Source organism: Rhamphochromis longiceps, linkage group LG23 (assembly GCF_057381845.1).
Source record: "Rhamphochromis longiceps isolate RC_006_pf linkage group LG23, R_longiceps_female_GT1.1, whole genome shotgun sequence".
NCBI classification, from domain to species: domain Eukaryota; kingdom Metazoa; phylum Chordata; class Actinopteri; order Cichliformes; family Cichlidae; genus Rhamphochromis; species Rhamphochromis longiceps.
The window spans coordinates 24,753,545-24,769,276 of record NC_140578.1 but is presented as its reverse complement, the minus strand read 5'-3'; the positions used below and the strand labels follow the sequence as shown (position 1 = coordinate 24,769,276).

Below are 15,732 nucleotides of genomic sequence, written 5' to 3'. Positions count from 1 at the left end.
AAAGAAAAAGAAATGAACAAGAAAGAAAAGCTCTCACTCTTGTTTTCATTTTACATTAAAAGGAATTCTTATCACAAAACATCCTCACTTTAATTTATATAGGAGTCATGGCTTTGTGAAAAGAGGTTGCTTTACCAAACAGGTTGCTTTCATTTTGACTGACACACACACACACACACACACACACACACACACACTAAAGAAGAAAGGGATGGGCGAAATCTGACCGTACAATGCCAACTCTGTTTGCCAGCAACCAAGCTGCTCTCAGCGTCAAAAGACTCCAACTTAAAGAAACATCTGGAAGCAAGTTCTTTTTTAAAAACTAACATTAGCTTACTGCCTTGTTTTAGTTGTGGTAGCTACCTGGGTTATGTGCCACTTCAGTATCTTTGATGTACTATTGCTGTGTGATTTATTACTATTACTGAAGGCTGCATTACAACCTGCTAGCTGCAAATAATCATGCGCAGTTCTGAAAGCAGACAGAAAGAAAATATATTGCTGATACAGAAATAGTTTTCTATATGAGATCACTGCAAAAAGTGCAGCCTTACCTAATGTCGACCCTACTGTTACTCATTTTATATTAAGATTTAAAAATCTTTCAGAACCGCCCATGATTATTTGCAGCTAGCAGGTTGTAATGCAGCCTTCAGTAATAGTAATAAATCACACAGCAATAGTACAGTCATGTAATTCTAAAAAGCATGACAATATATTAAGTAATCCAAAGTATTCAGAATACGTTACTCACATTAAGTAACTTAACAGAGTATGTTACAAACTATATTTTGTGCCTGTAGTGGAAAACATTTTAAAAGTAACCTTCTCAACACTGTATATATAAAATATATAATTAATGTTACAGATGTTGGAAAAGGTTCTAATTGTACAAAAAAACAAAAACTGATCACTTTTAAATAATTTAAATTTACCAATACCCAGTACTTTATAAAAAGGGTTTTTCAATTTACAATAGGTCCTCACTTTATAAACAACAGTCCTATGTTTACAAAAAAAAAAAGAAAAAAGGGAAAACCAAACATAATTTTATGAAAAATAATCCTCAATTTCTAAATAAAATATGGTCCTAGCGTTACAAAAAAAGTGTTTATTTGATAAACAGAGTATTTTGCAAAAATCACACCTTACACAAAAAAAGCCCTCAACAAGGATACCTCTCAATTTTGAAAAAGTTATAATTTTACAAAAATTATCCCTATTTTTCAAAACTCAAGAAAAAAAAAAGACTTTAAATAACGGCACTTTTTACATAAAGTGTGCACTTTATAGAAAAGCGCTCTCACTTTACTAAAACATTCACGCTTTTTAAAAAAGGCTCTTAACCTCATATTAAACAATGGCCATTATTTTACAAAAAGAAATGTCCAAAACTCCCCAGTTTTAAAACGGGGCTTCTCACTTTACAAAAAGAAACAGCGAAAAAAAAGTCCTAATCTTATAAAACATGTATTTAAAAAAAAAAAAAAAAAAAGGGGGGGGGGGGGGGTTTACAAGAAAACAGCTACACTTTTAAAAACACAACAGGTTTTTAAAAGTATCCTCACGCTGTAGAACTGGTCCTCACAGATGCCCAAGCGCAGACACACACACACCGCTCAAATTTAGGTCCTAAAGGGAAGCTGATGTGATCCTAAAAGGATTTGAACACTTTTTTTTTTTTTTCATCCTCTGGCTCCATGACCAGCTTTAGCCTGTGCCCAAGTTAATTCCCAGTGTGTGTGTGTGTGTGTGTGTGTGTGTGTGTGTGTGTGTGTGTGTGTGTGTGTGTACGTACATCAGTGGGAAGCACAGACTAATTCCACCCATGTAAATGTTGACCTGAGCTGGGTGGGGTGTTTGTGTGGTGACCGAGTGGGGAGGGGCTTTGCATGGAAAGCTGCAGTAGAAAATAAAAGCTACAGTTCCTGTCATCATCGTCTCCCTCTCACTGCCCTTTACTCCCCTTAATGTGGGAAACCAGAGGCCATAAATGGTACACACACACACACACACACACATGCACACGCACACACACGAGGAAACGGTAAAGGAGAGGGTGATGAGGCGGATGATTTCTGAAGATATTGGTCTGTGCCGCTCTGTGTTGGCACTGTGCACGTAAATAACTGTGTAAATGTCAAAGAAGTTCAAGTTCAAGGAAGAAAAGCTGAAGCTGAAACTGAAGCCGGGTTGTTTTTTGTTTTTTTTGTTTTTAAAAACAGCAACAGGGCACAAATACAGACTGTGTGTTGTACCTGCAGCTCTGATCCGTCTGTTACTGTGACATTTTTGGAAATGGGCTCATTCATTATCTGGCAGAGAGCTACAGAAGATTGCTGACGCCATGACATCAGGAGAGTAAAAAAGAAACTAAATATAAGTATGATGGGCTGCAGTGGACGTTCTCATGGAGATAGAGATGCCGACACAAACACAACACAGGGATGGCACATTCACGGACATGCACGCGTACAGGTATGCAAAAGCCTGACCCTGATAGATAAATACTACACACACATGCTAAACACACACACACACACACACACACACACACACAAATAGCAGTCTATCCACCGCATGTGTGATTCTCTGCTTGACGCATCGCGGCAACATTTTTCCCAGACACACTTTTATTTCAGTTTGGACTTTGGTCTGAGGGCGGCCTGGTCGCAGCCCGGTGTAATTTGCCATGAGAGAAGAAGACTTTGATCTACTGCAGCACTTTTCTTCTTCTTCTGTGGTTTCTGACTGTCCACTTCACCCAGCCTGGCTCAACACTGATTGCCCAGAAAAAATATTTTTTTAAAAAGCAGAAAATAGAGCTTCCACTGTGACCCTGATGTAACTTTCCATGAGTCATAATCGTACCTGACCTGGAGCTTTTCCACCGAATGAAACTGTGATTCTTTCCTGGTTTGTCCTTTTACACAAACAGCATCAACAAACAGGCTGCTTCCCTCCCCAAAAACAACCTGATGACACACAAGCAAGCCCTGCAGCATCTTCCCCGCACACTCACCTGAGACGGGAAATTTCCCCGAGAGCTATAAAAACCCCACGACATACATGAAGGCATCTTTTAACACCTCTGGAGACAGTGGATCTTATTCACAGATAGACTGCGCGTATGAATGTTCGACCAAATCTGTGACTCATCTGTATTTTCTTACCACAGTTTGTTTGAACAAATGTAAAAACTTCCACAGACCATGCATACGCACAAGGGATGAAGGTCCAACAAATAGAATGAAATAAATAAATAAATACATAGAAGATGTTTAAGGTAAAATGCACAAAATACTGCCTGAAAAGCTGCAAGCGGAAGTTTTAATTTAATATACTTAGACTTTCTTTGGAAGATGTTCTAAAAGGTAACAACGTGGACCAAACACAGCATATCAGTACTGGGGTGATGATTTGGGCACCTTGCAGTCATTGAGTTGACCATAAATTCCTCTGTATACCAAAGTATTTTAGAGTCAAATGTGAGGATATCTGGGTCATGAAACAGGACAATGATCTGAACATAAAAGGATCAAGGTGCTGCAATGATCCAGTCAAAGTCCGGACCTCAACCTTACTTAAGATACACCAGCTAACATTAGCTCAGGGAGAAAAAAAAAAAAGTCCACTTATCGCTAAAGTCATCCAAGGACGTCTCCTTGCACACCGCAGTTAGCCCGTAAAACACTGATAATCCAGCTAATGGACACTGATTGGTCTTAAGGATTTACAACGGGACACATGGATTTCGATGGTGCTCGTTTTCAGATGATAAGTAGGCATCAGATATTAATTTAAGGTGCAACAGAAACGTCTGTGTGCATAAGAAGCAGTTAGTTGTAATGGCCAACAACGCTGCTGCTACTGTAAATCGAATCAGAGGATGCAGTAAAGTGAGTCATGATGCTGCAACATCCTTTTTACCACGACTGAAACCTGTAAAAACCCACATGTGTAGGTACCTCTGTAAATATGACCAAGTCCACTGCAAACTTTAGTGGTGATCCAACATCAAGTAAACACAGGGCTGATTTTTATAGGTTAAAAGTATTTGAAAAATCACTTTATGTAGAGGAGAACAGCGGGTCATGTCTTATGAGATGAATCATCAGTGATTTGGAAATTCTGAACACATTTTAATGCGTCTGTATCAATCATATAACAATATAACACCCACGGTGTGGGACGGAGAGATTTCGCAGGTCTTTCCTCCCCACTGCTGTCAGACTCCATAATAAAGACTTTAACTGATCAAGCACACACATCCATACATATGCAATAATACTAAGTGCAATAATCCTTCTGTCATTGTTGTATTTTTACTCAGTTGTATATAGTATTTGTATTTGTATTCTATTTTTATCTTATTGTATATTTATTTTATTTTATTCTACTGTATATAGTATTTTATTTTATTCTATTCTGTACAGTTGTGTACTGTATTTATTCTTATTGTATTCTAATTTTTGCCTCATAACTTTTGCACTGTCCACTTCCTGCTGTGACAAAACAAATTTCCCACGTGTGGGACTAATAAAGGTTATCTTATCTTATCTTATATATAGATATTTTGATCGACTCTAGTTCCCGTGAAGGAAGAAAGGACAGACAGACACTTTTTTTGTTGTTGTTGTTTTTTGGTTGGATAATTGACAAACAATGAACTGGAATAATACATTTATTCAGCTATTTTTTGTCTGAGTACTGCTCTGTTTGTAACACAGAAGACATTTAAATGTCTGAGACATCCAAAGGTTGAAACATTTGGATCCAAAAAAAAGTAACACAACCAGCTGTAACCTAATGGTTCAGTCTGTCCCTTAAAATTAAATATTTATTGATTTGCTTTCTTCCTTTTTACCACATACAGTATGACTAGTGTATTTGAAGGTGGACAAATGTCAAGGCAGCAGGGATGTGGGTATCAAAACTCAAATGGAAACTGTGTGAAAAACACACTGAAGTGTTAACATAATAAAAATATAAAAATAACCAGTCGTATCCGTCCTGAAAAATTCAACAGGTGCATCTGAAAACCCAGACCCCCACACACACACACACACACACACACACACACACACACACACACACACACACACACACACACACACACACACACACACACACACACAGAGTGGAGGTCAGAGGTCAGCATAGTAAGAGATGAGAAATTCCACACCTGAATACAGTGTACACACGCGCGCACACACACACACACACACACACACACACACACACACACGGGGACTTAACCTCACCTCATCCTGATTGGCAGGAAGTGGCACACAGCGATTATTGAGCACGTCACACGGCTCAAGTTCCAGCGACCGCAGTGGTTTATCACAAGGAAGCTCACCACAGCAGGTTAATGACGAGGAACGGAGCTCAAACTACAGGCTGCGTGCGTGCGTGTGTGTGTGTGTGTCCGTCCCATATGAAAAAGATATATATAAATCTTATAAAGTTTGTATCTGTCTTGTGTGAAACTTGTATGAAAAGCATACAAGAGTGAAAACAGATATAAGATCCCTTGAAAAATTATATAAATGAAACTTGTATGTTTTGGATACTTAATAAAACAATATATGAAAGTAATGAGAAAGTGGCCACTTTCATGAGTAAATCATATAAGTTTTTACGATTTCTTTTCCATGTGCGTGTGTGTGTGTGTGTGTGTGTGTGTGTGTGTGTGTGTGTGTGTGTGTGTGTGTGTGTGTGTGTGTGTGTGTGTGTGAGTGAGAGACCTCTCACCTTTGCAATGAAGTCTTCTCTGTGGGTGTGCTCCTCAAAAACATCTGTCTGCAGCCGTTCTGGGTTCAAAAAGACACACATCTGGATTATAATCATGATATCATGACACTCCACAGTGATCAGACTGAGGGGTCACAAAAGCAGTTAAAGCACTGCTAAACAGTTAGCAACCTATGGGGAGGTACCAAAAACTGCATTTCCGCTAATGTCCACTACAGGATGGCTCCACAAATGAGTGAGCACCCATAGGCTGTATCTCAATTCAGGGGCTGCATCCTTCGGCTCAAGTACACCGCGAAGGCCGGATCCTCCGAAAACCGAGAAGGCCGGAAGTGCGAGGCTGTGAAATGGGACGGTCTAGCCTTCAGATTTGTGTCACCAGCTGTCTCAATGGAGTTTAATAAACTCAGCCGTCTACTCCTTGCTCCGTAAAATATAACAGGACATTGGAGTAAATTCTCTACCATCTCACCATCCATCCATCCATCCATCCAGTCGCTTCCGCTTATCCTTTTCAGGGTCGCGGGGAGTGCTGGAGCCTATCCCAGCTGTCATAGGGCGAAAGGCGGGGTACACCCTGGACAGGTCGCCAGTCTGTCGCAGAGCCAACACATAGGGACAGACAACCATTCACACTCACATTCACTCTACCATCTCACACTTCTGTTTAATCAGTTTTCTGTTTGATGTTTATTCAGCTGTGTGAGAACTATAACTTATCTCAGCCAAACTGATTTACTTAGGAACAAATAAAAATAACATACAATAACTTTTTGAAGGTATCTAAGTGACTTATGTATCATGTTTAACCTGAGTAGCCAAAGAGCGGACAGAGTTTGAAAACTGCAAAAATACATTTTGTTCTCTATGAACAGTTTTCGAGTTCATGATAGCTGTGCAAAGGTGATTTTGGTTTTTTTATAACTCAGGTGATTAAATTATATTAAGGTTCAAAGTCATGGAGGCTGAATGTGATCATCAGCGTTTGTGTTGCCGGTCCCTTGTAGAGTAGATTAACGCATTTATCTGACAACTACAGCCTGGTGTAAGGTACAGACTGAGCTTATCATGGTGAACTAAAGCTAAAATAAATCTAAAACTGAAAAAAATTTAAAAAACATTTAATTTAACTAAAAACAAAAACTAGACTTCAGAAAACACAAAATTGCACTGTACACCAAATTTAAATATGAATTAATGTGCCTTTGTTTTAAGACCTGTCCATAGCAGATCTTAAAATTAGATAAATACAAGCTCTGATGGACAACAACACACAAACCATCACACTAACTCATTCTTTATTCAGTAGAAAAAAACTAACAAAAATGCAGACACAGTGAATAAAAAAGGCATCATTTAGTTTAAGACCTAATCGGTCTCTTACATCATTATGGAGGAATTTTGCCCAACTCTTATTTACAGCAGCCCCCACCTCAGCACTGGACCATTCTGTTACAGATTTGCTGCTGTGCTGTGGATCATTGTCCTGTTAAATGACCCAGTCGGAGCCAAGTTTTAGCTGCCGGACAGATGGCCTAACACCTGACTCCAAAATACTTTGGTATACAGAGGAGATGGTTGAAGCTGCCCATGTCCTTCGGCTGCAAAACAAGCCCAAATCATGACCCCTTCCTCCACCGTGCCAACCGTACAGTCTGAGATGGAGCTCTTGGGTTTTGTTTTGTTTTTTACAAGTTCACTGAGCATTGCACAGTCTGACCTTGGAGGGAATGTTTTCCACTTGTGGATTATCTTTTTCTTGCTGTTCCTTACTGTTCCTGCTATTGCTTCTTTACAGGTGCTCACACTCGCTAATGAGCAATGAATCAAATGCATTTGATTAGCAGCACCTGGCTGTTACGTATACTTGTTTTGTCTGCAAGCCGGGTTACGCAAACACACACCTGTAAAAACCCAATAGTATGCTGTTAAACTGCGCATACACTGAATGTTGATTGGTTGACAAATGAGCTGGAAAAGGAAAGGGTGCAAACATTTCTCAATTTGAGAGTTCACCAGGAACTGCAGTGGACACCTTTCATTCTTTTTTAACATTCTGTTTCACTTCAGCTCTTGGGCCAACACAGTACAAGTGAGGCCCACACACTGGCTGCACCCCATAATTTGGACACTGCCCCCATCTGCGTATTTAGTTTGTCCACACACTGTTTCTGCATTTTGCTTAGATGTTGTTAGATTAATTACAGCGCAGCTTGCTAACCAATATGTTTGCTTCCGACTTCAACACACCAGCCCAAAAACCAGTGGGTAATGTGATGGTGGATTCCTCCAGCTTTCACCAGGTGCATATCACAATCCCATTACAACAGACAAGGAAGTGCTGCTGGAAATGCTGCGACCTTACAAACAGCCTCTGTACCTCTGCTGAGCGTGGCTCCATTCTCTCTGTAGTCCTGGATCTCAGCGTCCTTCCTCACCAGCAGACCTCCCAGCTGCTCCACCTGCCGCTGCAGCAGGCGACTCATCGTCAGCAGGGGGCGCACCAGCTGAATGCACACCTGAAGAAACACACAAAACAGTCAGACAGCCCAGCCGCCACGATTAGGGTTTAAAAAAGAAATCTGAAAGGTAAGGACGTACCAAAGCTACTGGTGCAGGGGTGCAGTGAAACTCCCAGTAGAAAGGGAGTCCTGCCAGCTCGCTCTTCAGCCTCATGTTGATACTACCGTCTTCCTGTCTCGTCAGAGAGATCTGAACCTCGTTTTCAGTCTGGCTGCCGACTCCCGCCAGGCAGGGCTTAACCACCTCACACAGGTGAGTGAAGAAGGCTTTTACTGGGGCTCGCAAACGCCTGTTAAGCTCCTGATGATGGAGAACAAGAATGTATTCATCAAACACGGGTTTTTGCTCATCTGGCTTTTAAGAACAGTAAGAATAAAGATTTCCTGCTAAGTAAATTCCACAAGGCCTCGCAGGTTATCTGTTCACATTTGTGCATACATGTGCTCTGCTCTGGATGACTGCTGTGTCCATCCTCTCCTCCCACACACAGTGCATGTCGGTGAGCAGGATATGGTACGCCGTCTCACCGAACCAGCTCTTGGCCAGGAGCTGGCACCCACTGATGCTCACGGGAAGCCAGGGACGCCGGAAGAGGATGTCCTCAGCAGGTGCTCCGCTTCCCTCCATCAGGGAAAACAGGACGAAAGAGCTACTTAAAGGCAGGGTGGAGATGTTGTATTGTCATTATTATTGTTAGCATTATTGTTGTTATTATTATTAATATTATTCGTATTCCAACTCTTACAACAAAATGTTGCTTTGATATTATAAAAAGGGTTGCACTAAAAACAGTAATTAAAACAACAGCAAAGTATTTTCTTTCACAATAAAAGCACCTATTATCACAGGACTCGTAGCCATATTTGTCGGTCAAAGCAAGCAGGAGCTGCTGTTTCTGAAAGTGAATGCCAGTGAACACATGGTCTAATTTCATTTTATATCAAAAATGTTTTCTAATCACTCACCTCCGAGGAATGCGCCCCCAAAAGCCTGGGCTGAGCTCTGCTGAAGCCGCGTTTTATAGACGCAGACCTGGCCGCATAATCACAGCACTGCAGGAGGTTCAGACCGCAGTGGCAGCTCCTGTTTTCGGGGAAGGAAGTCGAGTGTTTCTCGTCAGTAAGTCATTAGAAACACACTACACAACACAGAGGTTGACTCAGGATCATTAAGAAAACTCAAAAACACCAAATCAGTCACTTTATGACACCAGTTTACACCGAAAGGACGGTGGACGCACATGCCAGCGGTTTTCTCGGTTGTGTCGTCCAAACTCCGTTCAAAAAATTAGGAATTTAAAATCCCACTGCTCCTTATCACATACTGGTAGGAGTCGTGTTATTTTAGAGCATACACACATGAGTAGCAGCTACTCTTTAACTCGGTAACCATCTAGCCTGTATTATAATTAACATAGCATTTCCAGAGACTTAAACACGCAGCGATCATTGTTAGAAATCAAAGACGAAGCATGAAGAAAAATATAAAAATAAAGACACTGAACACGAGTGTTAAAAAGAAATGTGTGTTGCTAGGTGTATTCATAAAATAAAAGGGATTATAGACGTGGTTTTTCTCACCCTTTTGAGCGTATAACCTAGTAACAAATGACCAGAAAACCAAACTATATTTAAAAATCGAACATTTTTTAGGTTTCAACGTTTCTCATAAAATATAATGAATATTTAGTTTATAACAAACTTCAGTTTACATCGATAGTTCAAATTTTTTTAACTCGGCAACAATCTACACGATACTAGAAACAAATTTACTACAAAATGTTTCACTTTTAGCTCTGAATTGACAGACTTCAAGGTCTGGTACTCAAGGTGTAAGTTAAGCTAATTTTTTGTGTCTCTACAGTTGTAAACGCGCTAAAGTGAAGTTCGGTTATTCTAACCCGACAGCTCCTAACACACAGAGAGACACTGAGAAAAACGGTATTTTAAACGTACTAAAGCTTACAACAACACACGTTGCTGCTCCGCAGTTGGTTCCTGTTGACAGTTAAGAATTCCAACACCGACGACAAACAGCGGCGCTTTTAAAAGGTTCCGCCAGTCTCGAAATAAATAAATAAATAAAACTCAGCCTCTTAAAAGTTACCAGTATTTTTTTTTTTATTTCATGCACCCGTTAAACACTTAATATACTTCATAACAGTGAAATTTAAATGTTTCGTATTAGCTTTTATCAAGTTTTATATTTTGGATTTTTTAATGTGCATATTTTTGAAATTCCTTTTTCTGTAAGAAAAAAAAAAAACAACGAAACAGTATGGCGGATTAGACATCAGTCCCGAACTGCGTTCCTCATTTATAATCGGCCATTAATGTGTAATGGTAGATTGGCTTCTGGTCCTTCCCTCATTTACCGACACATAAGACTCTCTGTAGCAAACGCATAACCAACCACGAAGGGACTCGAACCCTCAATCTTCTGATCCGAAGTCAGACGCCTTATCCATTAGGCCACATGGTCTTCGATAACGTAGCCTGGACAGAGGCCAGATGACGTCAGCTGGAAGTCCTGGTGATTCACTATCTGAAATAGTGTCACTTTTCTCTCATTTATCACTCTCTACAACAGTGGTTCTCAAACTTTTCACAACGAGTACCACCTCATAAAATACATGGCTCTTAAAGTACCACCCTTATGACCTACATTAAAGTACAGTAGTATAGGCCTATTTAACACCATATACAGTTTACACAAGACAATTTTATTTCTTATATGAATATTATTTATTTTAACTGCCATAGTGCTAATAATAACAACTGTACTGCATTAAAACATTCACAGAAGGTGGGATATCCAGTCTTTAAGTGATGATGTATGAACCCTGCTTCCGGGTCCAAATTACTCTGCTTTTATTAAGGCTGTTGTGTTTTATCATGTTTAATGCTTTGTATCTTGTTCTATTTAATCTGAACAAGCCCCTTAAAAAAGGCAGTGATCACTGTTGGCCTCTCGCGGTTTTTATTACCACTATTCATCGGCAGCACGTTTTATAGCTCAGTTTTTAAAACCTTACGATGTAGCTACAGCCCTTCTGCTACAGCTCTTGAGGTTGTGACTCCTGTCTAAATCAGTTGGCGCAGCATGTCCAACAAATGTGACGTGAAACTGTGAATGAAAACAAAACTAAGGCTTTAAAGGATATTTATGTTGGTTTTGCATCTTTAGTAGTCTCAGTTGATTGGAGGTCCAGAATAGATCCACTAGTCTTTGTTCAGTGAAATCCTGGAAAACAAAAACTGTTGTTTGACCACTCTTCGTGCAGGTTGGTTAGCTCAGGTGGGTAGAGCATGGTGCTGAAACAGCCACGGTCATGGGTTCAAGCCCCATACTGGCCACTAAAGTGCATGAGTGAGCTCAGGTATGTAGTAGCTGAGTTCACTTGAGCACATTTCTTATTACCAATTGGGCTTCATTAACAAGAAATAGCAAAAAAGAAGTCAGAAATACTCCACATAAGTGCTTTTATACCTAACACGGGCTTTCCTAAAAACAATAACAGCAGTGTCAGCTGACAAGGAATATAAATGTCTGCTTCAACCTCTATCTGCACAGCTCATCAGCTGAACTCTACAGCTGGCTTCAGATCAGACGATTCAGGCCACGAGTCAGATAACTAGAATATGGTGCTGATAACACACAAGGTTATGGGTTCAATCGCCATACCCGCTGTTTAAGCGTTTCCTGGGTAACAAACAAGTTTCATAATCCCATTCTTAAAAGAGTCCTTTAGATAACATTTTAGGGTCAGGGATAGCTCAGTAGGTAGAGTGGTGGCCCCATGATTGGAATGTCAGGGGTCTGATTCCCCTGAACAGCTACCCTGAGGTACCCCTCAGCAAGGTGCCATCCCTACACACTGTGCCCAATGGCTGCCCACTGCTTCACTGAGTGAATGGGTTGAGAGGAATTTCCCCACAGGGATCAATAAAGTACACTTTCTTTCTAATAAATTCTCTTATAGTTAAAAAAAAAATGCAGTTCTGTGCAAAAAGCCACCCCTCATTTATCTGTACTTTCATTCCAAGGGGCCAGACTGTCTTCCATTTTTTGCTTCACAGTGATCTATTGATTACTAAAGAATTTGTTATAAAATGCACCTAACTCAAGGGAGGAACCAGTGTTGTGTTTACACATGTGAAAAAAACTGGGGGTGGACTGAAAAAAAAATTCTTCACATGAAGTAATGATTTTGAGTGAAAAGCAGCTAAAATAGTTAAAACAAAGTTTTATTTATTTATTCAAGTGATCAATCATTAAGAAAAATGTGCTTTATATTAACTGAATGCATATTAAAACATGTGAGAAACATTTACTCTCTAGCAACCGCCTCACACAAACACACCGGCGCTGACCGTGTGGATTTGAAACACAGGGAGAGGTCACGTCCAGCCTGCATGTCCACTGCTGTCACAGACACGGAATATTTTAAAAACCCCGTTAAAGTTTGTGCTGTCACCAGGCTGTCCGTGATGGTGAGTAAGAGACGGGAATGTAAATGTGCATGTAGCTTCACTCGGCTAGCAGAGTGGTCACGTTAAAGTGAGCAACACGTGGAAGTTTTCAGCCATGTGGATTTTTTTTAAAAAAAATACTTTGTCATGTCATTCATTCAGCACAGCTGTCCAGCTCTTTCAAATGCAGATAAAAATAACGTGTTTTTCCCAGTGTGGAGCTCACTTTCTTTAACCACAGCACCGGAAACAAACTTCAGGTTCCCATTTGCGCCACATGATATATAAACCAAAACAAAAAAAACGGACTCTAATGATATTTTATATCTGGATCTGGATCTTGTCAAGTGCCTAAATGCACTGAGCTGCTGCCATCTGATTGGTTGATTATACAGTTGTGTGAACATGCTGATGGTTTTGTTTTTTGTGTAGAATAAGCTTTGCATATTTAACAAAATCATGCGAAATTTAAATGTCACCTTGTACGTACGTTAAGAAGTTTGTAATGCCGTGAAAACAAGTGCAGAGTGCAGGCTTTTGTTATCTGCCCTGTTGAAGCACATTTTAATATGCTTGACCACTATTTTGAGTTATTGTTTTATTTATGGGGATATAGTACATTTGTTTTATTCATTTCATTGTTCAGTAAAATTATTTTAAATGTTTAGTCAAAGGTTTATGATTTGTTTCTGGTTTGTAAAAGAATAAACTGTATAGTTTTAAATAGCTCTATATAGCATTATTAGTGAATTGAACTTAAGATCAATCTGTTGATCTTGCAGAGATGTGACGTGATATTTTATATCTTTATAGGATACTTTTTATATGTTATCAATACACACTATAGTTGTAAGAATCATAGTCACCTCCATCAAAGAGCGGATGTGTTTGTTAGCGTGTGCTTCATTCTGTTTGCAAACACAACAGCTGGAAAAGATTTGAATGAACTTTGATCATACTTTGTAGGGCTGCAGAGTAGATATTGTGGTTTCTGTTCCTCTACCTCTCAGACATTTAATTGGTCACTTTTGCTATTGAAACTGTGGGAGTGGCTAAAAGAAGCTTTAATCATAAACAACATTCTGGTCCACACTCTGTACCAGTCAGTGGGAGTACTGGATGTGTGGGCATACAGTGGGTATGCTGCTCAGATCAAACAGTCTGCCCAACATTTCACAGCAATACTGGGGCCCACAATGGGCAGTTCACAGTGCCCAAAGTGCAACCATGTGGTTGCTGGGGAAATGTCGTCTGGCATTAATATAAGGACACAAAAGTGAGCCAGGAGCTTTGTGGCATAGGTTTTCATGGCTGAGCAGCTCCTGTAGGTGGGATGTGGATGTTACCCAGTATGTTTGTCCATACACACTCATTAGCCACTGGCATTAGTTTGGACCTGATGTTGTCTCCAGAGCTGTCTTAACTTGTTGTGGCACAGATTCAACAAGAAACCAGTTTGAGATCATTTGAGCTCTGAGACAAGGTGTGTTATCCTGCTAGAAGCAGCCATCACTAAATCAGTATCAATTTCTTCTATTGTCCACTTTTGATGAGCCTGTGTGAATTCTAGCCTCAGTTTCTTTTCATGAGCAGTGAAATAGGTGTATCCAATAAAGTGGCCTATGATTGTAGCATAGCTACAATATATATTCACATTATGACATCTAAATTTTGCATGGTTTTATTAAATATGCAATTTTCACATCAGATCAGATTTGACATATTTAACACGTGTTATGTCTCGTATGATCTCTGACAAGTGTGCCTCTATGAGGCTATAAGAAAGACTCTAAAGGTGGGCAGTTGCCAGTTTTTTGGTCATCAGAGGAAAACAGAACATGTTTTTCTAAAAATACATATTTATTTAATAAGACTTAGACAGATAATTGTAATGATAAATTGAAATAAGAGTAAAGTGTATAAAGTCATAACAGCACCCTGTCTGTGTCACTCATACACAATCTTAGTGTCCGGGTTTAGTTGAACCAGGAGAGGGCGACATTGCTCTTCTTATGTATGATTTCCATGTATTTCTTACAATATCAGTCACAAGGGACCATTCTAGTGCCATTCTACCAAAAGAAACAAATGCCACCTCGGGGGAATCTGAAGTCGTGTGCAGTGCTGTGGTTAAAGACTTGAGTGCTGCAACTGAAATATGTATAACACTTTCCTCATCTACATTTAAAACAGCTGCAAAAAGACATGTGCACTGAATGAAGAGGTCTTTAGGCTACGTTCACACTGCAGGCGAAAGCGCATCAAATCCGACTTTTTTGGTCGGACACTCTGAAGAGCACAAATCCAGTATTTTCATATCCGATCTGGGCCACTTTCGTATGTGGTACTGAATCGAATACATATCTGATGTTTCAGAAAGCGACTGCTATTTGAATGGTCACGTCGCACTAAATCCGTCTTTTACGTCACTGACACAAGACAGACGCCATCAGCGCCGGAGAAGACAAACGAGAAAGCATGAAGAGCGAGTCAATGGACAGAAACTGAGGTTGTGAGTCTGTGCAGAAATTGCTAGACTGTTGCAACAACACCTACTAGCTCTGTAGCCGCCATTTTTACTTCCGTAAACAGACCGCGTTATGTGTGACGTCTTCTTTTGCGCATGCGGGCCACTTTGAGGTCCGTGAACCGTTCACACCAATGGTTGGTTCACACTAGAGCGCATTTGGTGTCACATTTTATTTGTAGTGTGAACAACCAGACAAAAAAAATCCGATTTGATCAAAAAAATCGGAATTGAGCATTAAGACCTGCAGTGTGAACGAAGCCTTAGATCTGATGACATATGGAATAGCATTTCATTAGCACAGAAACATTGAAGGGGTCTTCAAACAGCTGGAGGAAAGCATCCACTTGCTTGTTTAAGAAGCTACAAACAGCAGAGGAGAGTGATGGGAGAATAAAATAATTTTTAAAAATGCTTCGATGGCCACGTCAGATGGGTGCTTCTGAATCC

General features: G+C 40.1%; 1 protein-coding gene and 2 non-coding genes across 7 annotated transcripts in view; 1 reads left to right on the top strand and 2 right to left on the bottom strand.

The window, feature by feature from the left end:
- Positions 1-10,313, bottom strand: part of nhej1 (nonhomologous end-joining factor 1) — a 28,988-nt gene extending 18,675 nt beyond the window's left edge. Inside the window, exons 1-6 of one of the 5 annotated variants that reach the window (XM_085399640.1) lie at positions 10,249-10,313; positions 9,249-9,366; positions 8,722-8,935; positions 8,362-8,583; positions 8,141-8,279; positions 5,761-5,819 (exon numbers count right to left, since the gene is read on the bottom strand). In XM_085399640.1, coding sequence (XP_085255766.1) covers positions 5,761-5,819; positions 8,141-8,279; positions 8,362-8,583; positions 8,722-8,910 — 609 coding nt within the window. In that variant the 5' untranslated portion in view covers positions 8,911-8,935; positions 9,249-9,366; positions 10,249-10,313. Of the gene's footprint in view, positions 1-5,760; positions 5,820-8,140; positions 8,280-8,361; positions 8,584-8,721; positions 8,936-9,248; positions 9,367-9,863; positions 10,148-10,238 lie in introns of those variants that run through there. The other 4 variants (XM_085399641.1, XM_085399638.1, XM_085399639.1 and 1 more) reach the window with 4 other exon arrangements.
- Positions 10,314-10,691: 378 nt separating this feature from the next.
- Positions 10,692-10,764, bottom strand: trnar-ucg (transfer RNA arginine (anticodon UCG)). The gene has a single exon. It is a non-coding gene; the product is annotated as a tRNA-Arg (tRNA).
- An 801-nt stretch (positions 10,765-11,565) lies between these two features.
- On the top strand, positions 11,566-11,639 carry trnaf-gaa (transfer RNA phenylalanine (anticodon GAA)). The gene has a single exon. It is a non-coding gene; the product is annotated as a tRNA-Phe (tRNA).
- The last annotated feature ends 4,093 nt before the right edge of the window (positions 11,640-15,732 follow it).